General features: G+C 46.4%; 1 protein-coding gene across 1 annotated transcript in view; it reads left to right on the top strand.

Moving 5' to 3' along the window:
- The first annotated feature begins 7,769 nt into the window (after window positions 1-7,769).
- Window positions 7,770-19,789, top strand: part of EHD3 (EH domain containing 3) — a 30,838-nt gene continuing 18,818 nt past the window's right edge. Inside the window, exons 1-2 of the mRNA XM_074163503.1 lie at window positions 7,770-8,412; window positions 15,087-15,263. Of these exons, the coding sequence (XP_074019604.1) occupies window positions 8,186-8,412; window positions 15,087-15,263 (404 nt within the window). The 5' untranslated portion in view covers window positions 7,770-8,185. The remainder of the gene's footprint in view (window positions 8,413-15,086; window positions 15,264-19,789) is intronic.

The raw sequence follows: 19,789 nt of genomic DNA, 5'->3' as shown, positions 1-19,789 counted from the left end.
GGCGATGTCTACAATAAAGCCTGGATAACTTTTTCCACCGAGGAGCCAGCAGGGATCTCACCCGGCACAGTCCTGCTGGAAACTCCTTGTTTCTTGGGATGAGGTGTGTCTTCTCTAGAAGAATTCCTGAACATTAAAACAAGCGTAAAAAGTCAATTTAATAATTACTTTTAAAATTTTCTCTTTAGCTAAGGGGGTTAGAGGTGGCACTCCCAGGAGAAATGGGGGACCCATCCGATTCTAATCTAGCACCTATCGCTGCATTTTCAAGGCTTTACACTCACTGTAGATCCATGTGAAAGCAAAATGAGTGACCCCATTGACTTTTACTCAGACTTTGAAGCCATAGACATGGCTATTCTCAGTCTCCCTCTGAACTATTTTAGGCTCTCCAGGATATTTTCATAACATGCTGCAACATGAATGACAGTCATTATTCAATCACGTTCTGGCATGTGGTTATTTCCCCTCCCAAAAAAAAAAGAAAAATATCAAGATAAACCAAAGGCTAATAGAAAAATGGAATACATTAGGTGTTACAAAGCCATTACTCACAACCCCCCAATGGTTATTTTGCCCTTTTTGCCTCGTTTTGGAGAATGAGGCAAATACAACCTCCCCCAAGAGATCACATTCCATCTTGCTGATTACCACAGATTCACACATGAAATTGCATGCCGAGATATTATTTTTTTACTTATAACATTCAAGACAGATGTTTCTCATCCTCCCACTGAAAACAGCAAAGAGTGATTTCATAGCCCTTTTTTAATATTAGCAGCTATGCTAAATATTAGCAGCCATCACCTTTTGCTGCAAGTGGTGGGCTCCTGGGAGAAATGGTGATTAAAATCTCAGCAGGCGAATCACGCCCATCAGTGATAACAAGATGATCATAAACATAGCCTTTTCATTACAGCATGGACTGAAAAAATGAATCAGGCTACAAAGTTTAATAGATGGTTCACATGCCATAATCATACAGTATTTGGAAGGCTTCCCTGCAGAGGAGGGTCTCTGAGGGTCAAAATCACTGCCCCAGGCACCCTGGGAAACTGGTCTGAGTTAGGAATAAGTTGATTGCTACTCCCATTGAAGATGAAGGTCACCGGCGTTCCCTGTGAGAAACCAAACGCAGATTGCACCGTCCTCCCACACAGAGCCCTCATTTGTTATAAAACCACTCTACAACTGATCCACAAGGCTTGATCCTCAAGGGCAACCAAGAGAAAATCTTCAAAATACAACCCTGGAAACAAAAATTCAATTTTCTATTGTAAAGTAGACATTTCAGTCTTGAAAAAAATATTTAAGTGCCTAAGAACTTGCCGACTTTTTCTCCAGATGAAAAATACTGTCTCTCCCTGCAAACCTTGCCATTTTACAGCCATTGACCTTCACGGCTACAACAACATGAGCAACAGACAGAAAGATAGATTTAAGAGAAAAACAAGAGGAAGAAAACAGGCTGGAGACTGGCTGCACTTTATATAGACAGACAAAACATGTATGAAGAGGAATTTCTCATTTTGCTGCTCCCCAGGAAAATAAGTGGTGAGCAATCGAGATACTTTGAGCTAGACTGAAGTGCAAATACTTGAGAGTTGATTTTTCGGTGTACAGAGCATCCACAATGCCTGATAAAATCATTGTAACCCTTCACCAGTTCTCACCTCAGTCTGGCATTTATTTGAAAAATAACTAAACTTTATAGATAGGCCTTGAAACCCAGAGACGGTATAAAAAACCCAATGCTTCAAAAAATGGAGGTTTAAATCACCTGAATACATAGCCTTTTTTTTCAAGAAACTGAACCAGCAGCCCCGACTGTAACAGTGTGTGTTGAGAGTCAATGAAGCAGCTACTTTAAATGTTTTGAAAACCTCCCAACTGAACCTGCCTGTAGGTGTATTGTTTTGAACTCTTTTCCAAATTACCTGGAAATTTTTGAACAAAAGATGCAACGAAGCATTTTATGTGTCACGAACAGTCCGTGTTTAAAACAGCTACAAGGCGTTCCACCTCATATTTTAACTTCCTGCCTGCTGTCTGGCTGCAGTCATGTGTATGAACAGGCACCAGATACAATTAGCCAAAGTATACCTGGAAATCACTTTATTACACTCAGCAGCGTTACTGAACCAGACTGAATCCGAGTGTCCCACCGTGTCCTCCGGCACGGGTGGAGCAGAATGGGTGCACGTCTCTTCCAGCAATTAATAATTTCTAAAGGAAAGCAGCCAAGTGTAGCAGGCAGAGGTTAAAAGCTTCAGATGGAAGCTGTGAACCAGTAGGTTGGATGGATTTGATTCTCTATTCTTTGCACGTTCCCCTAGTTAGTATGTTTGCCATCTGATCTAAGTCCTTCCAGTACATTAACATCCTACAATCTCCCCTGATCTTTCTCAGCATCTTAGATGCCATGAAGTGGCCTCGTCCCTAAGTCTTAAAATCAGAATCTGAAGAATCCACAGAAAATCCTTCATTTTTACTAAAAGTAATTGGACCATGAAAGAATTCTCTGAGAGCCTCTTACTCTCTCTATGAGAGGATTTATCCCAGGCAACACGGGGGCAGTGGGAAATTCAAGGGCTAAAGCTGCAGCTGACAGAGCTCAGCCCAGCTTTGATTTAATGAAGACAATCTGTATTTGAGCTGAGGAGCCACTCCTGACTCTGTGGAACAGAGCACATGTTTGCATACAAAATAATAAATTTTAGGCTGAGCAGAACAAATGATGTAGGGCCATCTTTTACAGCCATTTTTGTAATACAGCAGAACATTAACTACAGAAATTAGCAGTCATTAGTCAAAATGGAAATGTGGCTGTATTAGGCTTTGTTAATCTTTATTAGTCTCTAAACACACAGTGTGAAAACAGCACTTGCAGGTACAACCTCAAGTCTTTGATTAAACATAGTGGTGGATTTCAGAAATAAAATAAAAGCTGACTCCCACTCTTCCTGTGGGCTTTTTAGCAAATAGAAATATCCTGAAAAGAAGCATTGAACTGTGTTTTCTCACAAAATGAATAAATGTACAGACAGGTGAAGGACCTTGCCCTGAATTTCCTCTGCTTAGATTATTGGCACAAAAGTTGAGGAACGCCTTCTGGTGCTGAGATTTTCAAGGCCAAGCAGTGAACCTGTCCCAGAGTCTCCCACTGATGTTAACAAAGGGGCTGTAGCAAAAATGCCTCGATGGCTTTCAAAACTTCAAACAATACCTCTCTGAGCAAAGAATCACTTTTAAAGACTCTGGTTGAGAATTTAAAATACATATTGTTTGCTATGTAAATTGTTCAAGCTACACTGAAATCAGTGGGAATATGAAAATCCCACTTACTCAAGATCTGTCCTTTAGCACTTAAGGTTACAACATCCTATTCATAATCATCCTAATAATTAGAGATTCTGACTGCCCACAACTCCCACTGAAATCAGGTGAAACTTTTGATCTCTGCAGAATACTTTGGGACGAAGTATCAACTAAACTGCCCCGAAACAGCAAAACTAAGAGAAGAAGGGTGCACAAAATCTGCGTTAGCTAAAACACCAGCCTGTGTTCCCAACCATTTGGCAGGCAGACGCTCTGGAGCTGTAACACATAGGGCAGCTGACACCAGTTGCTCATCTAGTTGCTTTACATCACACCCGTTCTTCACATGTTTGCTGATACGAACTCTTTGCCTTTCCCTTCACTGCTTCCAGAGAAAAGTACAGCAGCAGCTGCTGTGTGCAGCATGGCCAGCAGCCTCGTGTAACTAATACACCCATTTGATCCTAGAGTACAGCTTCATCTCAGCACCGTGCCTCCAGGAAGTGATTACAGTTATACACCTTTCAAACCCCTACACAAACCCACAGACTGCTGAATGCCAGCACCAAATCCCACTACAGAGCACTTGGTGTTTGATGTCCTACCTTCTTCCAGTGTGTCCTCACAGCAAAGGATAATTGTTCCACTGGCAGTGATGCCCCACTGCTTACAAACAGTATATATGTTATCTCTACCTATGTATTTGTATGCATGCATGTATATATAAGTCTTGCCTACGTAACCCTGAGAGCTAGATTTCACCAATCAAGCACTGTGGTAAAAGCAGGAGGCGGGGAAAAAGAGCATATTGAGTAATGTCAGAAAATTTCTGAAGAGCCCAATACAACATATTCCACAGAAGACATGAAAGAACAGGTCAGCCCATTGTGCAGACAACTGTTTGACTCGCCCATGACTTCAGTGGACGGCAGCTTCCTTGTTTAGTTAGCCATTTGATTATTCAAAGCACAAAACTCCACATCTCTCCATATGTCACTGGAGGTGATATAAGGTAGAACAGGAAGACGTGTTCAACTGCGTCTTAATACATTTTAACAGCATTTTTGCTTTCAGGTAAGAAAACATTCAGAAAGGAAATACCCTCAAAGATCCCACATTTTCCCAGAACAGACAGGTCTCCCCACTTTGTCAATTGCTAAATCAGAACAATTGCTAAAAAGAACATTTGAGGGAAGTATACGTACTATGACAGAGACAGTCAAACCCATCCAGGAGTTATAGGAGAAACCTCCAAGCTTCTGCACTGCACAAATGGTTAAGGGCTCAGAGGATTTGTCTTTCCAGCACTATTACAGATATTATGTGGGTCAGCTCCCCTGTGTGCAATACAACATGCTTTTTTTGCCATACAATTTTACGGAGTAGACCCTCTGGAGGCAAGCATCCTTCCCATTCACTGTATACACATTATCCAACCTTACATTCTCTGTTTCTGGTGGTACTTCTGGGTATTAGCACCTTGTTCCATCCCAGGCAATGAGGGGGTAAGAGCAGCACAGAGGAGGTGGGGAAAAGGACAGTGCGTGCGTACCAAGCCATCTGAGAACAACATCCTCCCCTTACTTATCAAATAAGTGTATTTAGTTTAATTCTGGGGTCCTGCTGTGCCTTCCTCTCCCCTTATCCCTTCCCCACAAACCCTGCTATTCCCTGTTGAACCCATCACTACCTGAACTTTTGACACTATCTATTTGGGTTCCTTACTTGGTAATGAGCAAACGGTGACAGTAACTGCACTGGCAGGAAGGGAATTTTACTGAACTACGCTGCTCCCACAAGCTTCTTCAAACTGTCAAAGTGTTACGGTAACAACTGAGTCACCACCTCTTTGCAAGCTCGGTGACTTGCTAATGTCCCCATCCTTGTATGATCCTTTGTAGGAAGTAAACCTGTGCAACCTAAGGCAGGAGACAAGCAAACACACACGTCACCATGACTTGATTTCACATGAAACTGGTTGCAGTTATACAACATCGCGTTTCGCCCCCCAAAATTACATTTCATTTCGAATGCAAATACTACGTGACTTAGTCCAGCCCCATTCACTTCCAGCAAAGTGGAAGCAAATTTTCCCTGGAGAAGTCTCTTTCTCCCAGTCAAGGCAAGCGTTCAGCTTAGTGACTGCCTGCCATGTTACCAACAGTAGGCACACAACTGAGAAGCTACACAGCTAAAAGCTTAATTCATCACAGCTTGAGATAAAAAGATAAATTTTGTAGTAGAGGGCAATAGCAGAGCCCCATCAGTATCAAATACAGGTACGTCCAGAACACTGCAGTACAGTAGTTTCTGTGCAGGGCACTCAAGAGAGCATTTTTGCATTTGAACGGCCCAGAAACTTTCACGAAAAAAGGTCCTTCTTCCATCAATGACATTTTAAATGAAAAATCATTGTTTGGAAAAAAATATTTAATTGGTTTTGTTCTCTTTCTGCTTTCAAAATTTAAAAAAAGTAAATTATACTTTTAAAAAATTGCCTAAAGATTGCACCATGAGACCATTAAGCGATTCATTAAAACATCCCTGTTTATGAAATGAAAAGGAATAAACAATGAACACGGAGTAAAATTTTCAGTTTGGACTCTGGGAAAAAGAAAAGCCTAATTATATTCTAAACTTCCTTTCCTAATTTTACTTCCTTTTGTTTTCAACAAGCTCTGTATTTCAAGGTAAAGAGAGGCCTTGAGGAAGTCAGTCTTGCAGAGAGAAATGGCTAAGAAAACAGACTGAAAAATAAATAAAATTGTGCAATGTTTGTGAGTCACCTAAAGAAAGTCTATAGAAACTGTCAAGCAGGGTTGTGATCTGCCCGGGCGATAATGAGTCCAAAGGAAGGGGACTCTCTTCAGACAAGACAAGGAAACAGTTTTTTGGCCATTTGGCCATCGGGTACGCATATTTATGATCAGCGCAACTTAATGATTAATATCTATCTTCTTCTTGTAAACGTGGGAGAAGCGTGCCTCTGCCCTACCTGTAGCCATCCGCTACTGCAGCTCGCACAACAGAAACCTGGCTTTCCTCCCCCATTCATTGCTTTCAGGAAGGGCATCAAGGTGGCCTGGGGAGATTTACAATCAAAGGCTTCCTGGCCTGACCTTTACTCAGCTCTGAGGATATCACAAGTAAGCACCAAAGAGACTCCATATATAGCTGTAGAAATACCAGAAAAGCATCGGAGGAGTGCAGCCCTTAAATGGCAGAACTATCTAGAAGATGAAAGCGATTCTTTTCCTACAAAATGAGGAATTCTTGCCAAAACATGTTGATTTCTACAAGGCCTTGCATTTTCAGGAGTTTCCACTGGAAAGGAGTCATCAAATACTTAAAGCCAAGAGTCTCTATTTATAAAACCAAAGAAACGAGGGAAATTAGTCTTAAGGAGGTTTCAAAACATTAATTCTACTTTCAGACCAGCTTTAGGCATTGGCAGCAAAGCAGAGAAGCCTGACCTTCAGAAAATACAGTCAGATTGCTATTTTCTTCCAGAAAAAGAAAACTGGTCCCTGGAGTCGTGGCTCACACCTCACGGGTCAGAGCATAGAAGCACGATGGGATCACACAACAGGACCAGCCAGGAAAATGGCATAGAAAGGGACCTGGATCATTGTTTGGACATGTTGTCTCCAGGTGTCCTGTCTCCCCTGTGAAAAATAACCACTTTTAATGCACCGCCGCCCCCACTTACACAAGGCCCGGGCTCCTCCTGTCTGCAAACGGCTGGAACAGGGCAGGAGCCTGCTACACAGCAGGACCACTTCCAAAACCTCCTCTTGCCACATCTCTCGGACCCGTTGGATCAACTCAAACGAAAAAGCCTTTTAGAGGTATTTTAGGAAAAACTCCCTGCTCTGTCCCAGCTGCTCAGCAGGGATGAAGCAAGCCCGGCAGTGGGGTGTTATGGCTGATGGCTGGCCCTGGGGACACGTTGAGCCACATGCCGCCACTGGAAAACCCATGCAAGCTTCGGCCCGAGCGCTGCAGCCTCCACTCCTGTCAGCCCTAATTACTGGAGGAATAAAGGAGCAGAGATGGCAGCTAATTTACCAGTCTCGCCTGCTTAAATGGGGAACGCTCTGGAGCCAACCTCATCTCTGTGGGGCCCCGAGAAGTGAGGGGTGGCAGGGGTGCAGCGGATCATTGGCTTGGGGGAAGGGCTGGGGAACATACCTCGGGGTGGCAGCGCCCAGAAACAGCCGACTCCCCGCCAACTTTGCACACGCAAAAGGTTTGTTTTAAAGTGAGGTGAGAAGGGGAATAAAATGGCGGCCGGGTTGCCAACCCCCGCCGCGGCCTCCAGGGGGCGCTACGCCCCATCCTCCGCGCCGCGCCCCACCTCAACATGGCGCCGCCCAGCCCGGCTTCACCCGCCGGGGAGAACGGGCGGCGCCTGCCAGGAGCCGCCGACTTCCGCCGCCGGCCCATTTCCTGGAGGGCCGCCCTTAAACACCGCCTGCCGCGCTCAGAGGGCGCTGCCGCCGCCGCCCGCCCCTCCCGCCCTGCCTCCGCGGCATGCCCACGCCGGGAGCCGGCGGCGTGAAGGGAGGCGGCGTCCACCGGCGCCGAGGCTGCGAGGAGAAACGCTTTTTTTCAGCCCGCCGCGGGGACCGTTTTTCTGACTGAAACCGCCGGTTGCGGGTCGCGGAACAGGCGGCGGCCCTCGCGGGTGGGCGCTGGTGGGGAGCGAGGCCTTGCCAGGCCGTGCCCCAGGGCCCGGCCTGAGGGGGCATGCGGGGGTAGCCCGCCCCGGCAGCCAGCTAGCCAGCCAGCGGCTCCTCCCCTGCTGCCGCCCGCCCCCCGCCCAGCCTCGGTGGTCGCTGCGGAGCTGGCTTCAAGCGGCCCCAAGATGTTCAGCTGGCTGGGCACCGACGACCGCCGGAGGAAAGACCCCGAGGTGTTTCAGACGGTGAGCGAGGGCCTGAAGAAGCTCTACAAAACCAAGCTGCTGCCCCTGGAAGAGCACTACAAGTTCCACGAGTTCCATTCGCCGGCGCTGGAGGATGCCGACTTCGACAACAAGCCCATGGTGCTCCTTGTGGGCCAGTACTCCACTGGCAAGACCACCTTCATCAGGTAAAACCCAGCTGCCTCCCTCCCTCCCTCTCGGGTGTGCCCACACCCTCGATGCCCGTGGGCTGTGGTGGGGCAGAGGGGTTGTCTCTGCTACCTGTACTACACCTCCATCCCTTTTCTCTTCCCCTTCTGTGCCCCTGGTGCACAGAAGCAGCTTTCAATTGAAAAGCCACCTCTGCTCAAACTGTGAAAGTGTTCCTATGCAAGGAGAGGGCGAGTGAGATGTCCCATGAAACACCGACGTGGCAAAAAGTAGCCCAGGGCAGGGCTGAGGAGTGCAGGCAGGGCATTAGCATGGAGACATTGAGTCACTCGGGGCACCCTCGTCCGTTCAAAGTGCAAAGACTGATGGAAGCCTTGCGCAGGGTTTCCCCGTGATTGCCCAGGTCAGGGAAGCCCCTCCAACAGCCATTCTTACCAACTTGGTGTTGCTTTTGAGTGGTAGGGCAACCTATGGCCTAGGGAACCTTCAGGTGGGTGCTTGGGTGTGTAATGGTCCGTGTCTCACCCTTGTGTCTGCCTTTCTCTGCACTGTGCCCAGCGGCAACACTCAGAGCCTAGTTTGAGAAGCATGTGTGCACAAGAGAGACCTGCCCATTTTCAGGGCTCCAAAAGTAAGCCCCGATTTAACTGTATCCTGATCTGCTGAGATGCTGGGAGCAGCAAGTTAGCTCCAAACTGTAAAGAAAGGGTGGCTGCCAATAGCAGGCTTGATGTAAAACTGTCAAAGCGAGGGTTAAACTTTTCCAGCTGGACTTGGTTGCAGGGATCTCTGTTTAGTCACACTGCTAGTTCAACTTACAGCAGCCTTTCTCTTGGGATCATCGCTGAAGCTCCACTGTCCGCATTTCCTATGTGATTCATAATCTTAGCATTAAATTCCAGCCTTTTTCTGGTGTGGCTGTGTTGAAATCTGTGGAATTACCCCAGTGTAAATCTGGACACAAGCCACAAGCAGCCAGCCCTTTGTTCTACCAGTATTTCTTGGTGGAGGAGGGAGCTGTGGAGGCTAGAGAGAGGTAAATCAAATTGACTGTACTTCTTCAGGAGTGACCTTGAGAAATGCAGGGTGTTTTTTCGTGTGCTGTAATATTCCTGCTACTTTAAGCCCCGGCCAGGAGCCAAGAACGGAATGCATTTCTGCTACCTTGTCATGCACCTAGCAAACAAAGTTTGAGTGAGAAGGCTTTTCTCATGTGAGCAGGTCAAGTAGATGGTGAAGGGGCATGAATGACCCTGAGAAGCATTTAGTTATATGGTTGGAAAGGAATTTGCTCCTCTGAAAATCGGAGGGGCTAGCTTGGATAACATAGTTGTCTGGTTCCACCCCACATCTTTGTTCTGTGACTTGGTACCGAACCTATTTGAAAGGCTTTTTCTATCCCCTGGGTTACTGACACCTCGGACCAGAACTTCCCCTGAACACAAGGAGGTTGCTGAATATCCTTTTCCTGAGATTGCTGGCTGTGTAGCTAGAGCATCTCTTCCTAATGCTTCTCTCTGGATTGTCAGCATCAGCTTTTCCCTGCAGTCTCACCTGCATGCTGCTGTTAGCAGAGGCTTCCTGCCTTTGCCTCTCTGTACAGTAAAGTCTTCTTTCTCTATGCCTGAGCTCCTTCTGCAAGAAGTTCAGGTGTCTAAAGCATGTTCCAGACAAAAGGGGAAGACCGAGTCTTTGCTTCTGCGGGATGCTTGTTTGCTCTGCTGTCAGCAAACTGGTCCGAGTCTCTCTCCAACCAGTTTGTTTCATTCTGCCTGTGTCCTTCTCTCCCAGTCTTCTCTTTGCCCAGGACGTGGATGAGCCTACCCAGGGATTATGGTCAAGCAGAAGTGACCAGGTGCTTCTGCTTCACAGGTGTGCAAAACGGACCTGAGAAGGCATTTCAGGAAGGCATAGTTTTCCTTGTGTAAAATAGTCCATAAGAAGGTGAAAATTGGTAGCTGATGGAGAACTTGGGGCCTCTTATAGTAGGAGGAGTGTGAGTGTCTGGTATTCCAGTATGACCCCAACCAAACAAAGGCATTAGGTGCCAGAAAACCCAGTGTTGCTTGTGATAGGCTTCCGGTGTGAGTTTGCAGGCACTGGTCATTAGAGAGCTGGGATAAGCACCAGATTAGCATCCAGAGTTATTGTGGGAAGGTGAGTGGGAGCTAAAACTGAGAGCAGGGAGAAGTTAAAGGGGACTGGGGGAGGAAGTGGGAGGGGAAACAACATTATGTATTAGTATTAGAGTGAAGCAAGAAACACCCTCTGGACCTCTCTTCCATAATCATGTCAGGATGGGGGATAATTAGTGTTATCCCTATGTATCCACTCCACTCTTACTCTGTGTCCTGCTTGTATTGCAGTGTAATTTAGGGAGATGATGTAGTGTCACTAAACACTCATGTGGCATGAACTCAGTCTCAGTTCACCTGGATCCCAGTACACCATTAAAAAAAAAAAAAAAAAAGGACAAAGGACCTTAGTCACCTACCTGAGGTGGGTTCATCTTCCAAACATGTCTCCTTGTTCTTGGGGAATCTGAGGTGAAACAAGGAAGAAATGCAAGGCTCTGAAGCATCCAAACTGCAGAATCTTGCAGCATCTTGCAGTGAGGCTGCTTTATTGTCAGGAACTGGTGGCAGAAAGAAGGCAGTGAAGGTCAGCAGTGAGAAACATTCCTAGAGGCTGAGGCGGGGAGGCGAGTCCTGTGAGTCAAAGCCAGTGTAGCGAGACCAGAGTACTAGCTTGTTTTCAGTGGAACCAGGCTATGCTCTCCCCTGCTTTCAGGGATGCAGAGAACTGAGCCGTATTTTGCTATGTGAAAGATGTGGCATTGCTAAGTGCAGCTTTTCCATTCCTGCTATAGTCTCTCTTCTTGTTCACTCCCATTTCTCTCCTCGGCATACATTTGGCCGAGGATGTTTCCACAGGGCTCAGGTCTGAAAGGCTGTGGTGGCAAGGGCAAGGCAACACCCCTACCTGGGAATATGTGGCAGCCACAGCAGGATGCCACTGGAGCCTGCCTCTGCAATGTTATTGCTTTTTATGTTTCCTGTAAGAGGGTGGGAGTGCAGGACAGAACATTACTCTTCTAATTAACTTAGATTCTGTGGTCTTTTCTAAAAATAATCCTGGCTTCTGTCCAACCATCCTGCTAATAAAATAAACAAGCCTGCCAGAACCCTACAAACTGTCAACATGGCTTGCTTTTCTGGTGTGGCCACCGCTTCCTTCTACAGCTAATCATTTACACGTCCTGGCCTCTCCAGACTGTTTGTCACTGGCTTCACACAGAGCTCTGGTGTGACCTCCCTGTGTGGCCCTGAACCTTTTCATCTCTGCCTGCACCAGGCAGTTGTCACCGTTTCCTCCCGCTCTACCCTTCTTCCCTTTCCTGCTCTGCATCACCTCTGCTGCCACACACAGCAGCATCCTGCAGGGCTGCTGCATGACTCATCACCAGCAAACGGCCCCTGCCCCCACATCCTGCAGCATTCCTGCCCAGAGAGCCTGGGATCTCCTTGCCTGGCTCCTAATGCTTCTCCAGACCTGCCTGGGAAAGACTGCCCAAAGCCAGGCTGGCGCTAATGCAGCTTTCCCACCCTTGTCCCTCACCTCCTCCCTTACCAGAAGCAGCAACAGGCCTGAAATGAGGCAAACAGCTTGATGCTCCCAGCCACATACCAACTCCAGACACTTCTCCTAAAAGCAGATTGGCCATAAAAAAAAAAAAAAACAACTGTTCACCTCTTGGCTGGTACTCTCCCCCAGACCCTTGGAGGTGTTTAGCAGCTCATGGTAAGGTATAGCTGCACTGGCAGGGGAAATTGTTCACTGTCAGTCATTGTTTTCCACAGCCATTGTTTGCTCTTCCCTCCCAGAAGTCCCCACAAATGTGACAATTGTGTGTGTTCTCTAGCTTGCTGCTGTGTTAGCAAAGGCAGCCTGTGTCGCTGCCTCGCAGAAGTGCCTTTCCTCCATCAGACAGCGTCAATAAATCCCCTTGTATTTGTCCTGCCTACAATGAGATTCTTGTGCTGCAGACACCCTGCTGCACAATGGACCCGAATCTCACAGAGAAGACTTAATTAAAATAGATGCTACGATACTAGCCACTGCAAGTTTTCGTCTCTCTGATTTCATATCACTTGTTGCACATTAAGTCAATGAACATTCTCTTGTTGCTCCTTCTATATGAGAGTGCTTTTGTTGGGATTTTGTTTTGCTTTTAAGTCTTATACAAGAAATAAACATAGAAATGCTTTGAAACATTAGCTGAATGGAGCTGTGATAAAATTCTTTTGAGCAGCCTGGCTTGAGGAGGAGTGTTGCTATTATATACAGGACTCTTGCTTAGGCTTTCTTGGGAGCTTTGTCTATAAATGACAAACAAACCCCCCAGGTGCTTTTTCGCCTGTTGCTCAAAAGCTATTGTATTACATGTGCATTTCAAACCCATAAAAAACAAGTAGATTATTGTTACTGCAAGGCTGCAACCTGGCATTGGGAGTAAGGGGTGTTTCTCAAAAGCACTTCACTTGTTGTATTTGACAATTGTTATCCCTACCTGTTTCTTTTCTCTCCAGTATTTGCAAGGGGACAACTTAAATATTTCCTTCCATGGATTCAGTGAATAGTCATCTGCATATCACTCTTAAAAATACTATGTCAGACCAAAAGCAAAGTACAAAGTGGGAGCAGAGGAAAGCCAATAGCAGTGACTAGGCACTGCAGCCATATCCATCAGGGGCTAACATTTTTGCATTGCCATTCAGGAGTTTCGAGCCTGGCTTCCTGAGTCTAACCAAGTGGCTTCTAACCTAGCAAATGGTTGAGGAACCTCTGCATAGGCTTTAGATAGGTAGGATACATCACCCTGGTGTATGAGGTCAGAGGGCTGTTCCCTGTCTGGATTGTTTCAATTTTTTGGGAACAGCTAAACAGCTGCTGCTCAATCTCAGAGTTGCTCCCATTAAGAGAAGTCACTTCTGGTGACAGTCTGGTGAACACAGGACTTGGAAATCTCTTTGGATGAAAGATATAAAAAAGTCAATGAAAAAATACCAATAAGGGAGATGGTCAGCTCTTAAGGGAATTCTGGATATTGGCTGCAGCAAGAACTCCAGAAACATTCTCATTAATGAATACAAAGCCAGATAAGTAGCAGTGATTTGCAGTATATCCTGGCTGGGTCCTTCCTTTTTTAACCTTTAGGTTCAGTTTATTTGGCCTTATCCATTGGCAACTGAAGATGCATTTGCTGACGTGGTGTCAGTAAACAGCCCTGGCCAAACAAGCACATTTTTGTTCTTGTTCCAAAAACACTGGATGGTGATTACCGCTATTAAAATGATGGTGAAAGCAGAAACCCCCAAAAAGTTATTACAAGCCTTTGTGCCAATGGTCCTGTAGTCCCTCATATGGGAACTTCCCTCTCTGATAAGACTCACCTGAGTGAACCAGTGCTGGTTAAACACACTGGTCTCAATCATGAAAAATCTTCAGCCCTTTTCCTTTTTCCCCACCCCCTGAATCTACTTTTAACATCACAGCAATTCTGTATTTATCTTTCTGCTTTCTACCTACTAAGGATTAGGTCAAAGCAATGGAAGAGGAAGTACCTGCTGGCAACAAGCAACACAATATTATACTAACTTCCATAACCTGGCAGTTGTTAACACTTCTTATGTGACAATCCAGAGCTTATCACCAGGTCAGGAGGTTCAACACCATCTGATACGGAGGGCTAGACCGGTTCTAGCTCCTATTTGCAAGCCACATGGACATAATGGTCTTAGTTTTCAGCACAGGATCAGCAGGTGGGATGTTTGCTGCACCCACAAACACAGACCTGACCCTAGTGATGGCATTTGGCTCCATCATGAGGAACTGTCTCATGCACACCATTGACCTACCCTGAATTTGGCAGGGTTAAGTCAGGATGTGCTGCCAGGGTCCTAATTCAGCCCCATGGGTGACTATCTTTCTCTGAGATTTGCCAAACGTTACCTTCAGAGAGGCTGCCAGAGGCTTAGGAAATAATAAGGGATGTTGTGCTTACTGTGCTATTTAGCTTGATAGCAAATACTGGGATATACTCTGCCACACACATGCTTAGTGCTCAATATGCCTGAGCAGTTTGTAATGCAGACCCGTAGCTGCATTGCAGAAGCACACAAGAAGGGAGACTTGAGGCTTCAACAGTCAAGTACAGGAGAAGCTGGCATTTGAGCGACTGATTTGGACTGGGGGCTAAGCACATTAGTTGGATGAGTCTGCTGAAATGAGCAGCAGTGAAGTAATTGATATTGGCACCAAGGCCAGTAAGGTTTTGGGATTAACTCTGTAATTGCAGTGAACTGCTGTTTTTACTTTGCTGTGCTAAGTCTGTTCCAAACGTCTTGAGGATTAAAATACACAAAATGATCAAACATGGTGAAAATCTCTTACCAGCGGCTGTAATCTTCTCAAATTCTTAATCCACCTGAAATAAGAAAGCTTTAAATGTGGAGATCCTGAGTAGAAAAGCTACCATGACATTTATTAAGTGATCCAGTGACAGTGCTAAAAATAGTTTCAGAAGGATCCATACTCTTGAGCTTCATAATTACACTGCAATCTTCAGTACAACTCATTTCGGACTTAGACAGCTCATGCCTCATGCCCACACCCTGTTTTTTGCCTACAGGTACCTGCTGGAGCAGGATTTCCCAGGGATGAGGATTGGACCAGAGCCTACAACTGACTCCTTTATAGCAGTTATGCAAGGAGATGTGGAAGGAATCGTTCCTGGAAACGCATTGGTGGTGGATCCCAAAAAACCGTTCAGGAAACTCAACGCCTTTGGCAATGCCTTTTTGAACAGGTCAGTACTCAAGAACTTAGTTGCTCTGGAGAGTAAAGCTAGAACCTAATGAGCAGTATAGCTAGCAATTTAAAGTGATAAGGCATTATACTATTCTTCCTTTTTTTTCCCCCCCATCCACATGGCTGATGCAAAGCCATTCCAGTCATACCGGGTGCACATCAGTTAAACATGAGACAAACCTTCATTTTACTTGAACAAACAAAACAGAAAACAAAGTACAGCCTGTCAAACTCATCCTGTAGGAGTCTAGAGGTAAATCTCTTTATTACACTTTGCTCTCCCTTGCTTTTATATCCCTAGCTGCTCCTGTTCTGCCATCAGTTCAGTTCCTTGAAATTAAATAGTCCAACCAGACATACCCACTGAAGTCAGTAAAGAAGTAGAACTGGCACAATGTGCACGTCTTTGCTTTCTTGCATTTTTAAATGTTGCTTGAACGTCCCCCTTGTAACAAAACCAGGCTCTCTCCATTCTGATCCCTTCCACATACAACCTCAGATGCAAACTGGTGACAGCTCTAATGTGTCTCTAATGTCCTGTAAAAAAAAGTACTAGGGGGTTTGGACAGTGGCTCTGTGACATAAGGAATGTCACTTGGCCAGCAACACTTTTCCATCCCCTAGACCTAGGCCAGCCCTACTGAATTTTGGATCTAGGCCTTGCAGGAAGCTAGTAGCACACACCCATATCCTAGATGAGCACAAACTGTGTTACAGCAGGCAGATGGGAACAAACTGTCCGACTACGCCCGTCATTGGCGCCTTCCCTGCTAACGCAGTGTGGGAGACATTGGAAACATGGCAGCTGCTCGGCCAAACAACCAGGAAAGCTGGGCTTTGGCTCCCTCTTCAACTTCCCAGCTTAGAGAGTGTCTATCCAGAGAGCACAGCAGAGGCTGCAATGAAACAGGGAAGGGACCTACAGAGAAGAGGGACCTCGCTGTGGGTCACTACTATGTGGTGAAGCTCACAGTGCCTCAGGAAGCGATACCTGATCACTACACAGGCTCATCATTCAAATACATCAACATCGTCCGGCACCAGAGAGACTTTGAGATGTTTTCAGTATTTTGTAGGGCGCAGAACATCTGCGCTTGGCCAATAGTTAGGTCAGGTGACTGCCAGCTCCCTACACCAAGGGAGGAAGGTGGTTTGCCCTAAGAAAATAACAGGCCTCTTGCCTGGAGTACAGAGATAGTAAATGAAGAGACCATCATCCAGAGCATCTCTGCTGATAGTCAAGAACAGCCACAGCTGGCAGACAATTCACCGCAGAGGAGAAGGAATGTCAGGAGTAAGGAGGCAAAGCCATTCCAGTCGTACCGGGTGCATGGTAAAAAAGGAGGGCAAAAAAGCAAACACTCCTGAACCGGACTGATAGATGCGTCCTGAATGCAGTTTGCTCCTAATACAGCAAGGGATCTCTGCATCCATTAGCCTAGTTCACTGTATCATGCTGTGTTCTTGTTACTCTCCTGCTACTCTTCCTTCTCCTCTGAGGAAGGAGTCATGTATGTGCCTGTAAGGATAGCAGAACAGAGAGGCACAGCAGTGATGCAGCAGTAGTGCAGCTCTACTAGCAGTGCAAGGAGTATCCACAACAGCTAAATAACCCTTTTTCTGCTGACAGCTAAAAAAAAAAAAAAAAGAGGGTGTAAATGATTTCTAGATTGGAAGAGGAAGACAAGCTAAGGGGGACTAGCTCAGCATTTTGAGCATCACAGTGCTGAAAACGCAGATGGTAATACCCAACTAATTAGGAAATTAAGCACATGCAAGAATTGACTCAGAGGGCCAGAAATTTAGCAGATGTAAGTCAGGGTGCACCCACTGGACTGGATCAAGCCACCCATGCTTACCGCTGTTGTGGGCCTGGCTTTTGGCAAGAGACAGTGCAGAGCCATCTCTGCCTTGCACATACCTTGCCGCTGTTTTGTGTTTACTAAGGCACTAGCCTCAGCTAGGAGGCTGTAAGCAGGAAATTTAAAGAAGGGAGGTAATCTCCAGGAGCAACCCCTCTAAGCCAAGATAAGAGTATCTTTACCCTGGGTGGTTTAAAGATAACGACTGGCTATGGGCACCAGTGGAGAGGAGCAGAGCAGCCCAAGGCAGTAGCATTCGCACAGACCATGGTGGTCTCGGCTGAGAGGTGGCAGCCCACGGAACTGTGTCTTGTGGGGTGCAGAGCCTGCTGCTCCAGGGAAGCTAAAGTGGAGGAACAGGAGGAGTGAACATCCAGCCTCAGCTGGTACTCCCTTCCCGGCAGAGACTGTGATCTGCTGCCTTCCAGGAAGCAGGGGAAGAGTGGTACAGTCAGGATTTGGCTGAGAGACAGCGGCTAATTGTGCTGCTCAGAGCCTATCTCCTCCCTCCCTTCATTCCCAGGAGACAGAGTGCTTGCCCATACCTTCCTGGCTAAGGGCAGAGATAAGGCTGACAAGCCTCCCAGGGCTGAAGGGATGGTAGGTCTGCAGTACCATGCTCTCACCCTCTCTCTTGTCCTCCTCTTCTTGTCCCAGCTGGTTCCTGAGAACCTGAGAGAAAGGCTTGTTTTCTTCCCTCCAACTCTGCTGGCAGTACCCCAGCTCTGGAGGGATCCCAGCAGAGAGATTACAGGTTGCACCTCATTATCACAAGGACTTGTTTGGCACCAAGGGCCTGGAGCAAAATCAGGAATCTCAGCCATTACTTTCATATCTCATTGGCTTGGTTGCAAGATTGCTCCCACCCCCAAAATATGTCTTGGGAAAGTAAGGTGGAGTCAGTCCTGCTTTTGTGTTGTCAACAGCAGGAGACATCATGGATAACAGATTCCTCCTTCACCCCCATGCTCTACCTGTAAAGGTAGTGAAAGTCTAGTCTGGCACCATACTCTTCCCTTCGTATGGCCCTGGAGAGAATTAGGTCATGTTCCCTGAGGTTCTGCTGGGACAGCAGGAAGGCAGCAGCCTTAACAACCTCACCAACTCACTCACACTGGCCTCTGACCTTATATCTGAAGTCTCCTGTGGAGACAGCTCCCCAGAGAAACTGGTGGAAAATCCCCTTGCCTGAGCCATTTAGTATTATACCACAAGGAACATTTAGAGCTGTTACAATGGAGAGGAAACCTGGGCTGGCAGGTCAGGGGAATAACATGACCTCCTGAGCCTTTTGTTCTCTGCTGCTGTGCCTGGAACTCAACAGGAGAATCAAGCCAGCCCCCCCTCTTCTACATGAGGTGTTAGACATTCAGAAATGCTCCCTGTTGCCACCTGCCAAACTGTGGATGTCAGAGAGAGGCTGTAATACGTGGTCTGAAATAGCTGACAGCTTAGGAGAGAAGGCACTCATCTAACCCATGAGGATTCACTCTTGTCAGAGCCTTCTTGGAGTCACATAAATAGAAAAATTGGGGTGAAGTTGCCACATAGCCTGGAGGAGTTCATAGCTGCAGGGACTTCAGCAGAACCAGCCACTCATCAGAGCCCTGCAAGGCTCTCTCTGCCTTGACTGCACGTACTGGCCCTTGCACCAACCCCCATCCTTTATGTGGTTCTGCTTCCTCCCACAGTAACATATTTTTTTTTATGCCTGGATGTCACACCACCCTATTAATATGCATATGTACATACACACACACGTATTTATAGCTGCCTGAAATGTCATCACAAAAAGGCTATCCATGAAATGCTACTGAGAGCCACGTAAGAAGATGGGGTTTTACTGTCCTTCGCTGTTACCAGCAACTGAAATAGATGAGCTACAACCCACTAAGAACAAACACAAGTTACTCTTCTTAGGCAGTGATTTGCATAGATACAAGATGGGGAACAACCAGCTAAAGAACAATTACACAGAATTGGAGCTGCAGAGGGGGGAGGAGTGAATTGGAAACTGAATGTAAGTCAACAGTGTCATAAAAAAAGCTGTTAAAAAAGCAAACATCTTACTGAGATATGTAAACACGACCTGTCATATGTGAGAGATAAGGAGCATTCCATCCACTCCGTTCACCAATGGCAAGGTCACAGCTGGAGTACCACGTCATGCCTGAAGAAATATGTGGAGCAGCTTGAAAGGACCCAAAGGAAAGCTGCAAGGGTCTTCAGGGATTTAGAAGTGAGCTGGAAAGGCAGCTGGAGAGAACTGAAAGAGATGGGGGGAAAAAAACCTCACACTGTTTACTTTAGAGGATAGACTTGGGGGGAGACAGGATGACAACAGCATACATAGCGACAAGAAGGGAAAAATAAATCATTTTCCACATCTACTGTGTTTGAGACTGACAGGCACTATAGCATGGGAGATTTAGATTAGACGTTAAAAAAAAGAGCTTTTGCTGTAAGGATAATTAAGTAATGGAGTAGACTCCCAGCAAATGTTGGTGAGTCTGCATTGTTATGGATTTGAAGCACACTTTAGACAAACATCTGATCAGTCCTGCCTTGAGGCAGGAGGATAGACTAAGCAGCCTATTAAGATCTCATGCTGCCTATGATGCAAGAATACCACACTTCCTGTCTAAGACCAGATTTAAAAGAG

Source organism: Numenius arquata, chromosome 2 (genome assembly GCF_964106895.1).
Source record: "Numenius arquata chromosome 2, bNumArq3.hap1.1, whole genome shotgun sequence".
NCBI lineage: Eukaryota > Metazoa > Chordata > Aves > Charadriiformes > Scolopacidae > Numenius > Numenius arquata.
This window is presented reverse-complemented; position numbering and strand designations above follow the sequence as displayed.